Genomic DNA, 16,292 nt, shown 5'->3' with positions numbered 1-16,292 from the left:
CTCCGGGGGGGGGCTGCACACTCTGGTGGATCAAAGCAAGTTCAATATAACGCGGTTTCACCTATAACACGGTGAGATTTTTTGGCTCCCGAGGACAGCGTTATATCGAGGTAGAGGTGTATTTGTATACTTACTGCTTTGTTTCTATTTTTTTTATTTTTTTTTTTTAAACTTCATGTCCAAACTAGCCATTTTAGATGTATTTTGTTTACAACTGCATATTTTAGAGGCTGTTTGTATGTATTTTTTGTCTTTGACATGGCAAAAACCTTCAATCAATACAATTTGATTTGAGAGCAGGTACAGCATAAGCAGCAGCATGAGATTCCTTAAGTTACCCTGCCACTGTGCCTCTCCCCTGTGCTGCAAGCATTCTACTGATGAGAGGGTATTTCACATTGCCAAACCCATTCAATCTGTCACCTTTTTGCTGAGACAGACAATCGTGAAAGTGTAAATTTGCTGGAGAATTATCCACCTAATGTCTTGAGGATAAATTGTCTTTGTAAATAGCTGTAAAATAAGTTTGGTTTTTAAATTAAAAATTAGCAAGGAAGTCAGAAAATTAAATCTGGGTAAATTGGAGCACTGTCGACAGTTTGGTGATCAAATCCAAACCTACTCAAGACACAGGCATTTGTTACAATTTGATGTGCGCAAACCTTTTTCTATGGTTGAGAATGGAATTAAAATCATTAACCAAAATGTTTTGTCAAACCTTAGTTCTAATACTACTAAGCGCATAGTAGACACCCATCATGCACATATGCCAGACCATCCAGAGGTTAAGACTGACCCTATTCATGTTAATGAGCCTCATTTCCCACCACTTCTCCCCACAGCAAGAGTTAAAAACTAACATCTGATCTACACTTATAAATCGGTATTGCTGTTGAAAAAAAGCAGAGGGCCTGGCATAGCAGCATGCATTTCATTTGCCTCTCCCCAGTATTCAGAAAGTCCCCTCTATAGTGTTCCAAACAGAGTCACTGTTACCTAGAGGATCCAAGCCTGAAAAACTCCAGATCCCTCCCATGGAATGCTGCCTCTGGAAAACCAAAGAGCTCCATTTTAATTAGGGTAACCATACATCCTGTTTTGGCCAGGACAGTCCTTTTTTTAAGCCCTGTCCCAGCCGTCCTGACTTTTTTTGATCAGTTGGTAAGAGCAAATGGGATAAATGCCCACTTTTGTCAAACAAGTGGGATGCAATGGGGCAGAATGGGGGGAGGGGCAAGCAGAGATGCCAGCCCCATGCAGGAGGGAGACTGGACTGGAGGCGGGGGGGTTCCAGTGCTGGGGACAGCCTTGAGCGGGGGCCAACAGGGTTTGAGCGACCAGTGACAACCTTGAGTGGGAGGTCGGCAGGGTTCAAGTGACCAGTGACAGTCTGGGGGGCGCATGTTGGGCAAGCACCTGGGGCCAGCCCGTGGGGGAGGTGGCACCTTGGGCCAGCCCTGCACAGTTTCCCATTTTCCCTTTGGGAAATACGGTCACTCTAATTTTAATGTTATTTTAAAACATGGGGTGGGAGGGAAGTATTTGGTACACATAAGCAGAGATAGCTAAGCTGTCAGCTGCATTTAAGTTGTGGCTCTCCAGAGCTATGCAAGAAAGAAGATGTAGCTTAACTGAATCCTTAAGTTAAACAGAGCAGAACTGGTGGATTAGTAGACCCAAACAGCCAACTGTTTGCCCAGTTGAATCAGTGAAAATAGATAGGTCTAGTATGAACAGCATGCACCATCAACGCCTAGGCTCCACTTCATTACGGTAACTTCTGCTATTCGGAGTCTATGTGAATAGCCTAATACACACAACACTATTTTAGATTTACATAGAAAAACATCCCAGAATATTTAACAAACTGAAATGTGGCCACCTGTAAGCAACCCAACTTATAGAACTAGAGTATATGAATGTGTAGGGAATTTTGGTCAGACACTTCTACTCTCCAGGAGTAACATGGCTATTTAATGTCTATGCACAGCACAAAGGGCTGATTTGAGATTTCAAGGTATTATTTGAATGACCACCACGTAGTTATCTACCTCAAGAGGATAAAGAACCAAATCAGCCATGTTGAGATTTGAACTTCCCAAACTAAATGTTTTAAACTATCAACCTGTAGACCAATATAGACCTAATGATTCAACTTATATCTTCAGCTACATTCAAACTCTGGCCCAATTAATATGAATGTGGAGCCCTAAAGGAAAGCAGCTATAACACAGACTACCACAACTCATCCGGGAGTGGACTATATTCTATACTGAACAATTAAAAATAGACTGTTACACTTTATTAAATTGATCAAGTCAATGGAAGCCAGTTGTCACAAGATAAGTCTCCTCTGGCTACAGAAAGGCTAATTCCTTTACCGTGTTCCATTACAAGATATTATTTCTGTTATATCAAGTGGTTTATAGTTAATCATTTTACCCGACTGATGTGAGCGCAAAGTGATAGTTGCTTCCTAAACCATTATTGACCTGATGTGTTCTGACCAACTGGTTTTGAGAACAGGCCTATTTAGCACGTGCTGCAGTCAAAGACCAGTTTGTCCATAGAAAAGTATTTCTTTAGAAGTACAAGAGTTTCTAATAAGCTGGTTGATGTGTTTGTATTTGTTTTTCTGGAGGCAGAGCTTTCTTGGTAATGAGTTCATAACTCTGAAATTTGCTTCTTGCAGAAATACTCTTTCAGAAACAGCTGCAAGATGCTCCTCTTTGTCCAGGCCTTCCCAGCTGATTAATCCTAGCATCCTGACTAGTAATGCTGCATGCGGCAGGGGAATGTGGTGTTTGGTCTCTCTCTCATTAAGATTATTACTATGTCTGAATATATGCTTTTTAAGTTGCCCAGATACAAGAGTCATGGGTGCCAAAATAAATGCTTGCAGCAACATAATAATCTTTTATCAATGTTTAAGTTCTCAATCTGACTTGACAGATTCCATTTGATGTTATGATTCAATGCCCTAAAATAACCTATTTTTAACTGTATTGCACAAGATAGGTGCTAGATTCAACTTTAATTTTACATGTAGAAAAAGTATAGTGGTGCGAGACGATGAGGACAAAAGAGAAAGGCCACATATATGCACAATACTTATATGACTGGCTGCTCAAGATACTGCTCACCTTTGAGGGATATTTTTGGGATGCCATCGAAGATGTAAAATCTACTTCACACAAGACCAGAAAGAGAGACAGAAGCAAATCACTTGCTACACTTTCCTATTTCGTCATTTTTGAGCTAAGTTACTGCGGCAGCAATAAACTAGTATATCAATTACTGACTCATCCATGGCCCCAATTCTGGTAGGTCAGAAAGCCTCAGATGCTACCCACAGGTGTGTATTTGGAAGAACTTCACAACATTCTTCACTATGGGAAGACAATTGCACAGAAGCGTAGTTTCTATTCTACATATATCATTTAAAGCTCCCATTTCCAATGCAATGCCAAAAAGCAACAGGGCTTTTAGAATACTAGTAATGATCCATTTCAGTGAAGTCTGAAACATTTAAAACCTGGCAATGGTCTAGTTTAAGGAATATCCTCCTAGAACAAGATTCCCATTTGGGAACAGTTAACGTTTTCTATTTATTCCTTTGGGGAAAAAATGTTTTACCAAATTATAAATGTAGTTTTTTTTGCTGGGTTCTTTTGCATCCAGATTAGATGTTATAATTTAAAGATAAATTGCAGGCAGGCTTATTAAGTGTGTTTTGCAACAAAAATCTGCCTTAAATAATTATTAAGCCTTACTTATTCTGCATAGTACATACAGAGGAAGATATGATCACTGCTCCAAGAAATTCATAATTTAGGGGACAAATTTTCTTCACTTCATTCATGTAATTAAATTCCTCTGGCCTAAATGGGACTAGTCACAAAAAGTGAGCAAATCTGGCCACACACTAGCCATAGACAATACACAGTCTAAGCATACAGAACATTAGAGGAGTATCCAGGCTCCAAGTGAGGCAGACATTATATATTTTAATAAAACAAAGTTAACCTACTTTAGGAGGATTAATGCTGAAGACTTCACAGAAAACTGTTTTAGAAGGGATCTGAAGGAAGAAAAGGAGGCCATTTGGCATGGATGGAGAGAGGCAGTTCTTAGTGTAGGAGGCAGCATGGTAGGAGGCATGAAATCTGATTTGAACAACATTAGATTCTGTTTAATCCCCTGGAATGAAAATATTTAAAATATTTGAGAGATTAGTCTTTTTTGATTACATTAGAGACCTTTTATCTCTGAGAGGAGGCTTTTAGTGAAGGCCACATTCTGGTTGGGTCATTCAAACCGCTATTTGTAATGCAGTGAAATGTGCTCATAGACCTGTGTTGAGGGGAACAGAGTCATCCTAGAAAGCATTATACAAGTATACTGGAAAGGAGGTCACCATCATTGCACACAGTATCTCCAAGAAAAAGGTTGCTAGTGCCTCCCTGCCCCTTTAGAAGTTCTTGAGGAAGACTATTCCTGGGCCAGGCCTTCAGTATTGTCTGTCCTTCATTTTCTTAAGCAAAAAATCAAGTCAGTTATAGATTAAAAGGATTTTTTTTTTTGTATCTGAGCAAAAAGCAACGCGTCCTTTCCACCCCAGTCTCTCCCCAACTCCCCAAAAGGAAAGAAAACACACAACCCACCCAATTCTGGGTGGGATTTTCAAAACTGTGTGTATTGACCTAGCTCTGCTCCCATTGAAGTTAATGAGACTGAGCAGAGTTAGGCCAATGTTAAGCAACTTTGAAAATCCTATCCTCTGTTTTTTAAGTGCAGGGCCTACACATAAGTAAAAGATTTGCACATACACCCTGGTGTAATACAACCAGCTTTTACATTTTTGTTTAAGCACTCACCCTCCTTTTAATTAAAAAAAAAAAAAATGATTTGCAATAAAACACCAGAGAGAAGTAATTTTCAGACCAAACCTATTGGTGTATCAAGGAAGGCACCAGTCACAAACTTGTTCATCTTTAAAATTGCCCATGAAATTAGAGGTCTAGCACACTGTAAAAATGGATAAATATTGCAGAAAAATATTTTGACAGAATTGCTAACACTCCAGAACCTAATGGAGTGTAGCATATTTCTGAGTAGTAGAAAATAAATTTCACACAAAAGTCTTCTAATTATGCAGACACTTCATTAGGTTTCGAAGATTTAGTAAATACTACACAAATATTGTATCTCAGATGGCTGCCCATTTTGCAGTGTTAGGCCACTAAATTAACAGGTCTTTTAAAAAGATTAATCTTGTACAAAATGCTTTTCTGTAGCAAACACCTCTTTTGTATTCTCAGTTCTGTTGTGTTTTTCCTCAAATAGTTTGAATTATTCCTACAAGGTGCGAGTCCCAAATATTGCATAGCATGGAAAAGTATGCCAAAGCTATAAGGAGCCACTAATTTACGCTTACCTTCCTGCATGAGCTAGCCCCCAGAGTTAAAGTATGGCCCAGACTGACCACTCCCATGGAAATTTCCACAAAAGGGAGCTCTGTCAGAAGGAAAACTGAAAAGGAATCCTCCGAGTCCTGGTCTACACACAATTTTTGTAACAGTATAAACTATTTTGCTTAGAGGTGTGATTTTTTTCTGAAATATAGTTGTACCGGTACAACCCCTAGCATGGATGCAGGGATTGTACCAGTATAAAAGGTGCTGTATATTGGTATAGCTGATTCCCTTTTCCTTTATGGAATAAACTATACTGGTATAACTGCAGCCACACTGGGGTGGAACGGGTTGTACCACTTTAACTATACTGGGATAATGAAAGTGGCAAATGGTCATGTATAGACAAACCCTAAGTGTGTTTTCCTGGGATAGTAGGAGGTGGACATGGGACACTCCATTCCAGCTCTGCTATTAGGACTCCCAAATTCCTTAACTTCCTTGTTTATTTCCTTGTGGAGAGAGTTCATTTGAGTTCATTCTGTATTAATATTGCCCGGGATTCCTGATGGTGCTTTGAAGAGGGTGTAGGGGAGAGGATGTACTTACCTACACATGACCCACTGACATCTGATATAGTATGGATGGGGAAGATCTGGAGGAAGAGCCTTTCTCCCTCTGCTGGTCAGATTGGGCAAATGATTTGACAACTGAGGAGAGCTTATACACTTAAGTATCCATTAAATTAAATCATCTAACTCCTCAACTATTCTTATTTACAGATTTATGTAATCTTGTCTGCCATGACTATTAGTTTTCACTTGATTTCAGGTGATCTGCCACAACAGTAACAAGATTACTAGTTGGCAGAGCACGAAAAATTTACTTGACGGTGCAGAGTAGGAAGTTATTCCTAGATAACATGGAGGCCCAAGCCATGGAATTTAAATTTCCATTAAAAAAAGCTTCTAGCCCTTATGATTGTGAAGATAGCCTTTCCTTTTCCTTTTGAAACAAACCAAAGCAGTACAGTCTTCCTGAATCTACAGATAGGCAGCTCTAATATTTCCACTATTGTTCATGGCTTTGTCAAACAGCAACAAAAATGAAAACCAAGCTTGTCAGTTTCACTGCTGCTACTCAGCCCTATGCGTAGCAGCAAAACGATCAGGAATCATATTTAATGCCTCACTGCTGCTTGGGCACAAATGTAGGCACTGGAGAAATTGAAAGGGGGTGAAAATCCTAAACTGGAGGGTGGAAGAAAGGGTAGAGAGTCTACACAGCAATTAAAAACCCACGGCTGCCCTGTGCCAGCTGACTCAGGCTCATAGGGCTTGGGCTAAGTGGCTGTTTAACTATGGTGTAGATGTTTGGGCTCAGGCTGCAGCCCAAGCTCTGGGACCCTTGCAGGGGGAAATGCTCCCTCCTATTTACAGCATCTAGAAGGGAAGAAGCGTCAAGTTTATAAGACATCTTACTAGTCAGAGGAAAATAAAAAGACAGAAATAGAGATGGCTCCACAAGCAGCTTTCCAGAAAAGAGCCCTGTACCTTTCCCTTCATAGCAGAGGGTGTCAGGAGGGCTAGGCTTTTCTCCAAGATATTGGAAGTGGAGTCCCTCCACCCTTGTCTTTAACCTACTGGCCAGAAGCAGATGTTAGTCACTAGAACATGTCTGATGAATTTGCTACTTGGCAGCAATTCTACCCCACTCTTGATTAGTAGACTGAAAACAGAACTCTTATTCTCAGACAGATCCTTTTTTCATAGTCTTGGACTGGTGAAAGTAGTTGCTACTCCATTGATTTAACTGAAGTTATGATGCAATTTAGTTTGGCCTATTGTTTTCACACTGCAATCATCATTATTACTAAAAATATGCTGCTTGTTTTTCCTTTGTCTAAAATAGCACGCCATACTTTGTCTGCTCATATGTCAGATTTGATGTTAACAGCTGTATTCAACATACCAAAAAACAAAAAAACAAAAAAACACCCATCCACTACACACACAAACCCCTCTTGGACAATTTAACCTGCACAATGTCTAATTGCCAGTGCATTAAGTGTATTCAATTACATAAGAGTATACTATTTTTCTAAATCCAATTTTCTCTAGAATGCCCAAATAATTTGTTACTGAAAAGTAAAACTGAATAGTTAATTTTTGGCACCCTCTACTGGAAATTCTGGGAACATACTTGTACAGTACTATGAACTTTTAAATACAACAGCTAAATATTAGAAATTACTTCAATCTAGTCCCTCAAATATGTATGCTTATTTTTATGAGTGCAATTTTGAACATCACGTTTTTCTGCATGCAAATAGCATTTGTGCACAGCAATTGTCATCTAATTTCCCTGCTGAAGCACAAAAATCAAATTGGCACAAACCCATCCAAGATTTGGGACACCCAAAAAATGCAGGCACCTACAATTTAGACATGCAAATTTAGAGACAATGTTTGTAAAGCTGGTGCCTAAGGATAATGGATCTTCTGTGGGAAGAAACAGGGAACCATTTTGTTAAGAACATAAGAACAGCCATATTGGATCAGACCAATGGTCCATCAAGCCCAGTATCCTGTCTTCTGAGGCATCAAAGAGCGGGGGTCGGCTTATGGAGATATCCCATCTCCTAGAACTGGAAGGGACCTTGAAAGGTCATCGAGGCAGCCCCCTGCCTTCACTAGCAGGACCAAGTACTGATTTTGCCCCAGATCCCTAAGTGGCCCCCTCAAGGATTGAACTCACAACCCTGGGTTTAGCAGACCAATGCTCAAACCACTGAGCCACCCCTCTACACCAAAATTTGATTATTTTAAACTCTATTGAATCATTGAATTAAATATCTAATACATTGTCATTTTGTTTACCTGGAGCATCTGCAGGCATGGAGCCCCTTAGCTCCCTGTGGCCGCAGTTCGCCATTCCCAGCCAATGGGAACTGCGGGAAGGTCTGAAACAGTCAGTTTTGGCAGAGCACTCTGACTTTAAGGCAAAAACCCAGGCCACTTAAACTGCACAAGACATTGTATAACTTTCTTATGAATTAACAATTTTATTTTCTAAATCAGATCTCATGTGATGATTTAAGAACTACAAAACTCCCTGTCGACTACTCTGTTCACTGACCACACTGCTTACCTATTTGTAAGTTTGGGGAAGAATGAGAATTTGAAATATTCTTGTTTTTGAAGCTCTCTTTTAGGGAGAAGAGGTAAACAAAAACAAAAAACCTCATGTCCCACCCAAATCAGTTCTTCCAAACCTTAATATGTTGTACAGTTATGTTTTGGTTTTTTTAAGCAGAAACATTTTCTCACCTTAGGAAGTTCACCTTCCTTCTCTTCAACAGGCAGAGAATTACTGCTTGCACAGGAATCAGAGTCTGATATGTCCAATGCACTGTCATCTTTTCCTGATCCATTGCTTTCATCACCACTATCCCCAGGATCACTGTCCTTCTCCCAGTCAATGAACTGTGGTTCACCTTAATAAAGTATTTGTTAAAATGAAAGACATTTTTCTTAATGAGTCCGTGTGTTATTTATAACTATGAATTCAACAATAATGACAGTAAACATGCTGTTAAATTATCTCTTATTCAAAAACGTAAGTGATGTTATTTTGTGCACATTCAACCAATATTTTTCCTTACTCTTTCCATAACACATAAAACAACTTTGATAACATCTTCTATAAAAAGCTGAATTCTAATATACTTTGCAGAGCTAAATAGTAGTTATAAAATTAAATAGCAGGTAAATGCTAACTTTTGTGGAACGCAAATCTCAACATGACAGATTGACTATTTCCATATGCAATCTGATTGGTTTACAACTCTTATAGTATCGTCCCTGAGAATGTAGCGGGTTTTTAATTATTAGGATTTATCTAGTTACATTTTCCAAAAGCCCTAGCTCATGTTTGGCTGAGTAAATCAAACAACAGCGAGTGAGAGAGAAAAATTAAGTCTTCATCAGAGATTTGAAACAAAAATAGAGAGTTGATGAACCAAAGATACATGAAGGTTGTTCCAAAAGAAAAAAGGTACAGAAAACAGCAACAAGATGATGGGTACATCCACACTGCCGCTGGCAGTGCGCTTCTAGCACAGGTAGATAGACACGCGAGCTCTCCTTGAGTTAGCACACTAAAAATAGAAGTATAGTTTGCGGTAGCACAAGCGACAGCTATGGGGATGTGCCCAGGGCATCCGGGTCAGTTTGTGCTCAGGGGGATAGCCCAAGCCACCACATATGCTATCCCCAGCTACAATGCTATTTTTAAGCCTGGTTTGAGCTACTGGGCTAACACCTGTCTGTCTACAGCTAGGAACATGCTTCCCAGATCAGGTAGTGTAGACAGAACAGACAGGTTAATACCAGGTCCAATCACCACCTCTAACTCACCCCCTCTTTCTTCCAATTTCCCCTGAAAATAGGCCTCTTCTCTCCACTTATGGAACCCAGCTCTGTCTCAAAGAAACCCAGTCCCTATCCTTCAGCTGTACATTGGATATTTAGGCCCTTATCCTGCAAAAAAGATTATCTTTAAAAATACATGGAATCTAATTTACTTTAATGGGACTGCATCAGACATAAGGATCTACTCATGTTGATCCCATTTCAAGTTCTTTTGAAGCCGGAGGGGCTCTGTGTTGGTACAACAGTCTTCCCCCTCCCTCTGCAGTAAATTGCAGGATCAGGATCTAATAGCATGTGTATATTACAAGTGCTAGAGCAGCACAGCTGCAGTTATGCCACTATAGTATAGACACTTGCTACAGCAGTGGAAGGAGTTTTTTCTGTCACTGCAGTTAATCCACCCCTCTGAGAAGCAGTAGCTAGGTCAATGGAAGAAATCTTCTGTTCACCTAATGGTCTACACCGGGGATTAGTTGGGCTTAACTACGACGCTCAGGGTGTGAATATTTCATACCCGTAAGGGACATAGCTTAAATTGACCTATGTTTTAGGTCTAGACCAGGCCTGAGACTGTAAACTCTGGAGGGGAATGATCTGGTCTTGCTTGCAAAGCACGTAAACACACTTTTAGCTCCATTCTGTCTACACTTGCTTGAATTAAGAGAGAGTAGAGACACCATTGGGAGGGAGGGAAGAGCCTTTCTCGGTCATAGCAAAATTAGAAAAGGCAATTAAGCTGCTCAATTGTAATTAACAACTGTTCATTCACAGATACCTGGTGAAACCAACATGTTTTTAGAGATAAAGTAAAGATAACTGATAGGTATTCCAAAATACCTTTTACCCATTATTATTAATGCATATAAAGGAGGAGGATTACAGCTTAGGCCTGGTCCCCACTAACCCCCCACTTCGGACTAAGGTACGCAAATTCAGCTACGTTAATAACGTAGCTGAATTCGAAGTACCTTAGTCCGAACTTATCGCGGGTCCAGACGCGGCAGGGAGGCTCCCCCGTCGATGCCGCGTACTCCTCTCGCCGAGCTGGAGTACCGGCGTCGACGGCGAGCACTTCCGGGATCAATCCGGGATCGATTTATCGCGTCTAAACCAGACACGATAAATCAATCCCAGAACATCGATTGCCTGCCGCCGGACCCGGAGGTAAGTGTAGCCGTACCCTTAGTAGCACAATGAATTTCAGTTTACAGAGCAGGCAGGCACAAGCAAATGAGATCTCTTATTTCCTTCCACTTTGAAGTTTGACTTGAAAGTGGGTCAAGGGGAGTGCTCCATCAGCAGCAGCTTCAGTTTAGTCTCTTGAGTCTTCCGAGCTCCAGATTTTAAGAGCCACACAAAAAAGTTATAAATTTGGGAGATAGGGGACTCTCCCAAGCAATGGATACACTTAGAGTGGCTGCCACTGATTGGGACAGTTTCCCGACAGGAGAGACAGCATTTGAAAGCTGGCAAGCCCAGCCAGGCCAAATAAACTCCCCAGGAAAAATGGAGGGGGGGAGGGGAGAAACGGAGGAAAGAGGAAAAACTGAAACCTCTTACAACTAATTCTATACTAACAACAACTAACTCTAAACCAATAAACAAAAACTACAAAACACACTGAGGCACACACCAGGCGGACACGTTAGCGTTCCATCTCAGACTGAGGTGAGAGAGAAGGAACTGAGGGCAGTTCACATGTGCAACCCTACATACTCTTGGAGCATGGCACAAGGTTGTACAGAGCATATGTGCAGGCCGATCAGACATTGCTAAAGGAAAATCTCTAATCCAGGGCTCAAGAGGTGCTTGCACATCTGAAGCCAAGCACCCATGGGGGAGAAATCAAGCCCTAGGTAAAAGCAAGCAGTAGCACCACTGGTTGTATGGGGACTAAGGGCCTGGGGGTTCACAACTCCACAAACAGCATGGACAAAGGAGTTAGTGTACCATCCTATAAAGAGTAGGTCATCCTATTTCAATATATTATAAATAGTTGTCCAATACAAATAAAAACTGTTATCCCTCGCCATTCCACCCATCATACTTTAGTGTATAGTCCACTTTTGCTAATGCTGTTTATAGCCCATTATGGCTCCCACAGAAGTTAGAGTGAGTTTTTCCACCAACTTCACTTAGAGCAGGATCAGAGCTGTAACATTTTGCAATAATTTCAAATGATTTTCCCATAAAATATTTAAAATTCAGCAAACAGAATTTCTTTCCAAAAAGCATTTGCAAAACATTTGAACTCACCTTCACTACTCCTGTCCTCTGACAATAAGTTATGCTTGCTGTAAGATTTCTGTGCTTTGGAACCATGACTCTTTTGGTTATACAACCTTGAAATCAATATTTTATTCTCATCATCGGACAAGTCGCTGCCACTAGAGCTCCATACTATGTCTGCAAACTCCTCTGGGTTCACAGCAGTAGAAACTCCTATCAGAGAGCATGAGACAGTGTTAGTATATAAAACACTATCAAATCAATATGAGTTTCTAAACTAGTGAATTTAAAATTAAACTTGCATTCTTTTTGAGCTGAAATAAATCATAAGTCCTGTCCCCCCAATATCAGGTGCAACTATTTGAGTATCCACACTTAATACTAACATATTACAGCATTTACCACTTAATGCTTTATATTTTAAAAGTGTATCTATCTTCATTACAACTCTTTGAGGCCAGTATTAACATCTCCATTTACAGAAAGACAATGTGGGGCAGAGGGGTCACTTGACTTGGCCAAGACCACAGAGCAAGTCAGTAGCAGAGCCAGGACTAGCAATCTTAACACAGTCCCCAGCTCATTCCTAGATCACACTGTCACCCCCAGACTCCAACTCTGCAGAGACACTTTAAATATTTAAAATCTCAAAGTAAAATCAGTTCCTGGATTTTTTTTTTTTAAGTATGTCTGGTAATTTACACACAAAAACTAACAATGTGGCACCATTATCATAACAATGAAAGTTAAGATGCAGAATTGTAGAGCCTTTCTCTGTCATAGCAAAATTAGAAAAGGCAATTAAGCTGTTCAATTGTAATTAACAACTGTTCATTCACAGATACCTGGTGAAACCAACATGTTTTTAGAGATAAAGTAAAGACAACTGATAGGTATTCCAAAATACCTTTTACCCGTTATTATTAATGCATATAAAGGAGGACGATTACAGCTTAGTAGCACAATGAATTTCAGTTTACAGAGCAGGCAGGCACAAGCAAATGAGATCTCTTATTTCCTTCCACTTTGAAGTTTGACTTCTCATTCTGAAAAATCCAGTTGTTGGGTATCGGTACTGGAGGAAAAAACCAAAATCATCTTCCCCCACCCACAACACAGATTCCTTTAAAAAAATCTGGAAAAGCATAATTTTGAACTCCAAGACAGCATGTAGAAGAGATGCCCATTATCTTACTTATTTTTAACTCATTGAACCCAAGAGAGACAGCAGAGCCTCTAGGGAAAATGGAGAGACAAGGACTGGAGGCAGGGGGTAGAAGTGACACACCTGAAAAGAGCCTGCAAAACCTGTGGTGGGTTTCAAACTCCTGTGAGGAAAAGTGGAAAGTCTGCAGCAGTAGCTTCCCTACCTTGCACCTCTAAGGAAGGGGGGACTTTGATTGGCAATGGAGGCTAGGAGGTTAGGGAAGCTAGGAAGACCAATATGAGTGATTTTGACTGAAGTGTTTAAAACAGCATTTAAGAGCAGACTCTGACATACTAACACATGGCAGGGCCCTATCAGATCTCACAAGTGAGACTACGAAGAAACACCTTCCAGGGGTGCTCCAGGAAGGGATGTTAGCGATTCCACTGGTGACGCTTTACCCTCAAAGTAAGTAAGTTCCCAAAAAGGTGATCAGCAGCACAATGCTGCTGGAGTGTTACCTTCTGAGCACTGAAACCATAACCGCTGTCCCAGCGCACTTTGTACATGAATGGAGTGCGATCATTGGCCAACTGATCAAACTCCATCTCATGGAATTAAAATTTAAGTTCTCCTTGAAGTTTCACCTAGATATAGAATTAAAAAGTGAAGAATAATGCTAAGAGTTCATAGTAACACTAATAAGTTTTACCAGAGGTAGCTGCATTTCATCAATGGCTGATTACATTCCTAAATCTACAAAGCATTTGGGGCTTTTTTGTAATAAGGTGTATTCCCATATTTACACACACATGCAAATTAGAACTTATTTTACATTGTATCTAAGCTGTTTTTGAACTATAAAGTCAAATCACCCCTTCAAAATTTACTGTTATGGCTGCATCTATTTTTGCAATTCCCACCACGATAGTAGTTGCTCCATGCTGCTATCGTGGGTGTCCTCACACAACAGGAAAAGGCTATGAAAGCAGCAGTGCTGCTGCCGTCAATCCAGCTGACAGGCTCCATTTGCTTTTCCCCAGCTCCACCTTTCGTCTCCTTATTTATCTGTCTCCAGGTGAAGTACACAACTGCCTCACCTTCCATCTATACACTTTAAGGGGTGTTTTTTTTAAACTGTGGGGGGAAAAAAAAAAACTTTAAAATACTGTCCCTGGCAGGATAGGACTGCACAACAAATGCAGCATTAGTAGAGCTCCTTCTGCACATGCAAAAGCAGTGGCCGCCTCCCTTCAGGATCGCTATCTGGAGATCAGGGGAGAGGGAGACCAGGAATGCAGATGCAAGTCGGATAGGATCAGTTCTATTTCTTCTAGAGATCACCCTCTGTATGCACAGACTATGTCAGCAGCTGGAAGCAGCTGATGTCACAGGTAAGAACTGAGAAAATGTATGTGGACAATGCAAACTGATAGTCGCTTTTACAATGTTAATGTGAAATAGTGATAGTACCTAGTGTTCCTTCAGCAGAGGTAGGCAGTGGCCCAAGATGCTTATCAGCTCTAGGTTTCTTTTCAGAAGATTCTGACGTCTATATGACAAAAAAATATATATATATTTGTTATATACACACGCACCAAATGATTAAAGGAACAGGGGTAATAGTCACTGTAACAATGCTGTACCTATAGCTTAGAACTATTCTGTTATTTATTCACATTAACATGGCAGTTCACTTTCAAGTCAGTGAGCTTTATTTTCTATTAAAATCATTATATATTAAGCAGTCTTACTGATTCTGAGTAATTCCCTCATACTCTTCCCAAGGAACAACAACTTCAGAACTGCATAATCTCTGCTCTGGGTCAGGAAAATATCCACTCTCCCTGCCCAAAGCACTGACATTACATTTTACCGAGGGAAGGGGGTAGAGATAGGCAACAATTTCACCCTAATTCCAAAGTGGGAGAGCAGGCTGAAGGATGGAAAATATAATCCTTAACATATTCAAAGTGGCAGGGAAAGAAGCATGCAGCTGTACTGACTCTGCTCTTATAAAATCTCACAAACCAAGCACGAATGGGCCTGGCCAGTACTTGGATAGGAGATTCCAGGAAAAAAACAAGTGCACGAAGATGCGGAGTTGGCAATTCAGTAGATAGCATTCCTTCAATCTCAGCCAGAATTGAACAAACATCCCAGTGAGGTATTAGAGGTAAAGGTACTGCAAATGCCATTTTGAATGAGACATAAAACTGAAATATGAACTGAAGTCCGCTGTAAACTGTTGTCGAATGTGGCTGTGAACTTTTAAACAGCTGCTGTATTGCATCCCGGGAATGGATGAAATTATTTTTTGATACTATAAATATAGTTTGGAGATGCTTGAGCTCTTTCCAGATGATAGGTACGGACCAGGGTAAGTGGAAGATACCATCATGTGCAGAGAGAATTACACTTTGAATGAAAACTAATTCCTGTGCAGTCTTGTTTTCCAGTTCTGCTTAACTTGTCAACTCAACTTTTGTGTGGTGTTCCAAGAGGAGGACAACTGACAATATAAGCAAATATGGGGAGAAAAGATGGACCACATGAACATTTCAACTAATGGAAATTTTGGGAGAGGACTACAAGCCACATTAAAGCCTCAAGGGTTTGCTGTATGTTTGCTATAAACAGTAGGATGCATCCGAAGAAGTGGGCTGTAGTCCACGAAAGCTTATGCTCTAATAAATTTGTTAGTCTCTAAGGTGCCACAAGTACTCCTGTTCTTCTTTTTATAAACAGTAGGTTTGTTATTTTTGAATTGTGCATAAAAAGCTAAATTAGGGGGAAAGCCTTATGATCATCAGCTTGCATCTCTAGCCTACACCACAGGTAAATCAGGATTTTACCTCAAGCATGGAAGTGCTCTGAAATCCATCGCCACATTTAAGCCATGCACTGGAAATGGAAGAAGTAGCCACTGCTGTCCTAACATTTGCTTTTCTCAACCCTGGAGGTGTCTCATCTGGAAAAGACGTACATTCAGCATCCCAAGCTCGTTTCCTCTACAAAGAAAATTGTAAACGCATTAAACTCTTGATCATTCATATTTATTTTTATTTT

At 40.4% G+C, this 16,292-nt stretch overlaps 1 protein-coding gene across 7 annotated transcripts in view; it reads right to left on the bottom strand.

The window, feature by feature from the left end:
• SPIDR (scaffold protein involved in DNA repair) overlaps positions 1-16,292 on the bottom strand; it is a 305,024-nt gene that overhangs the window by 269,622 nt on the left and 19,110 nt on the right. For all 7 annotated transcript variants that reach the window (XM_005279938.5, XM_005279939.5, XM_042857049.2 and 4 more), the window contains exons 2-5: positions 16,079-16,234; positions 14,697-14,775; positions 12,104-12,289; positions 8,744-8,910 (exon numbers count right to left, since the gene is read on the bottom strand). In XM_005279938.5, the coding sequence (XP_005279995.2) occupies positions 8,744-8,910; positions 12,104-12,289; positions 14,697-14,775; positions 16,079-16,234 (588 nt within the window). The remainder of the gene's footprint in view (positions 1-8,743; positions 8,911-12,103; positions 12,290-14,696; positions 14,776-16,078; positions 16,235-16,292) is intronic.

This window comes from Chrysemys picta, chromosome 2, assembly GCF_011386835.1.
Source record: "Chrysemys picta bellii isolate R12L10 chromosome 2, ASM1138683v2, whole genome shotgun sequence".
NCBI lineage: Eukaryota > Metazoa > Chordata > Testudines > Emydidae > Chrysemys > Chrysemys picta.
The sequence above is the reverse complement of the archived record's forward strand: the minus strand, read 5'-3'. Positions and strand labels throughout refer to the sequence as shown.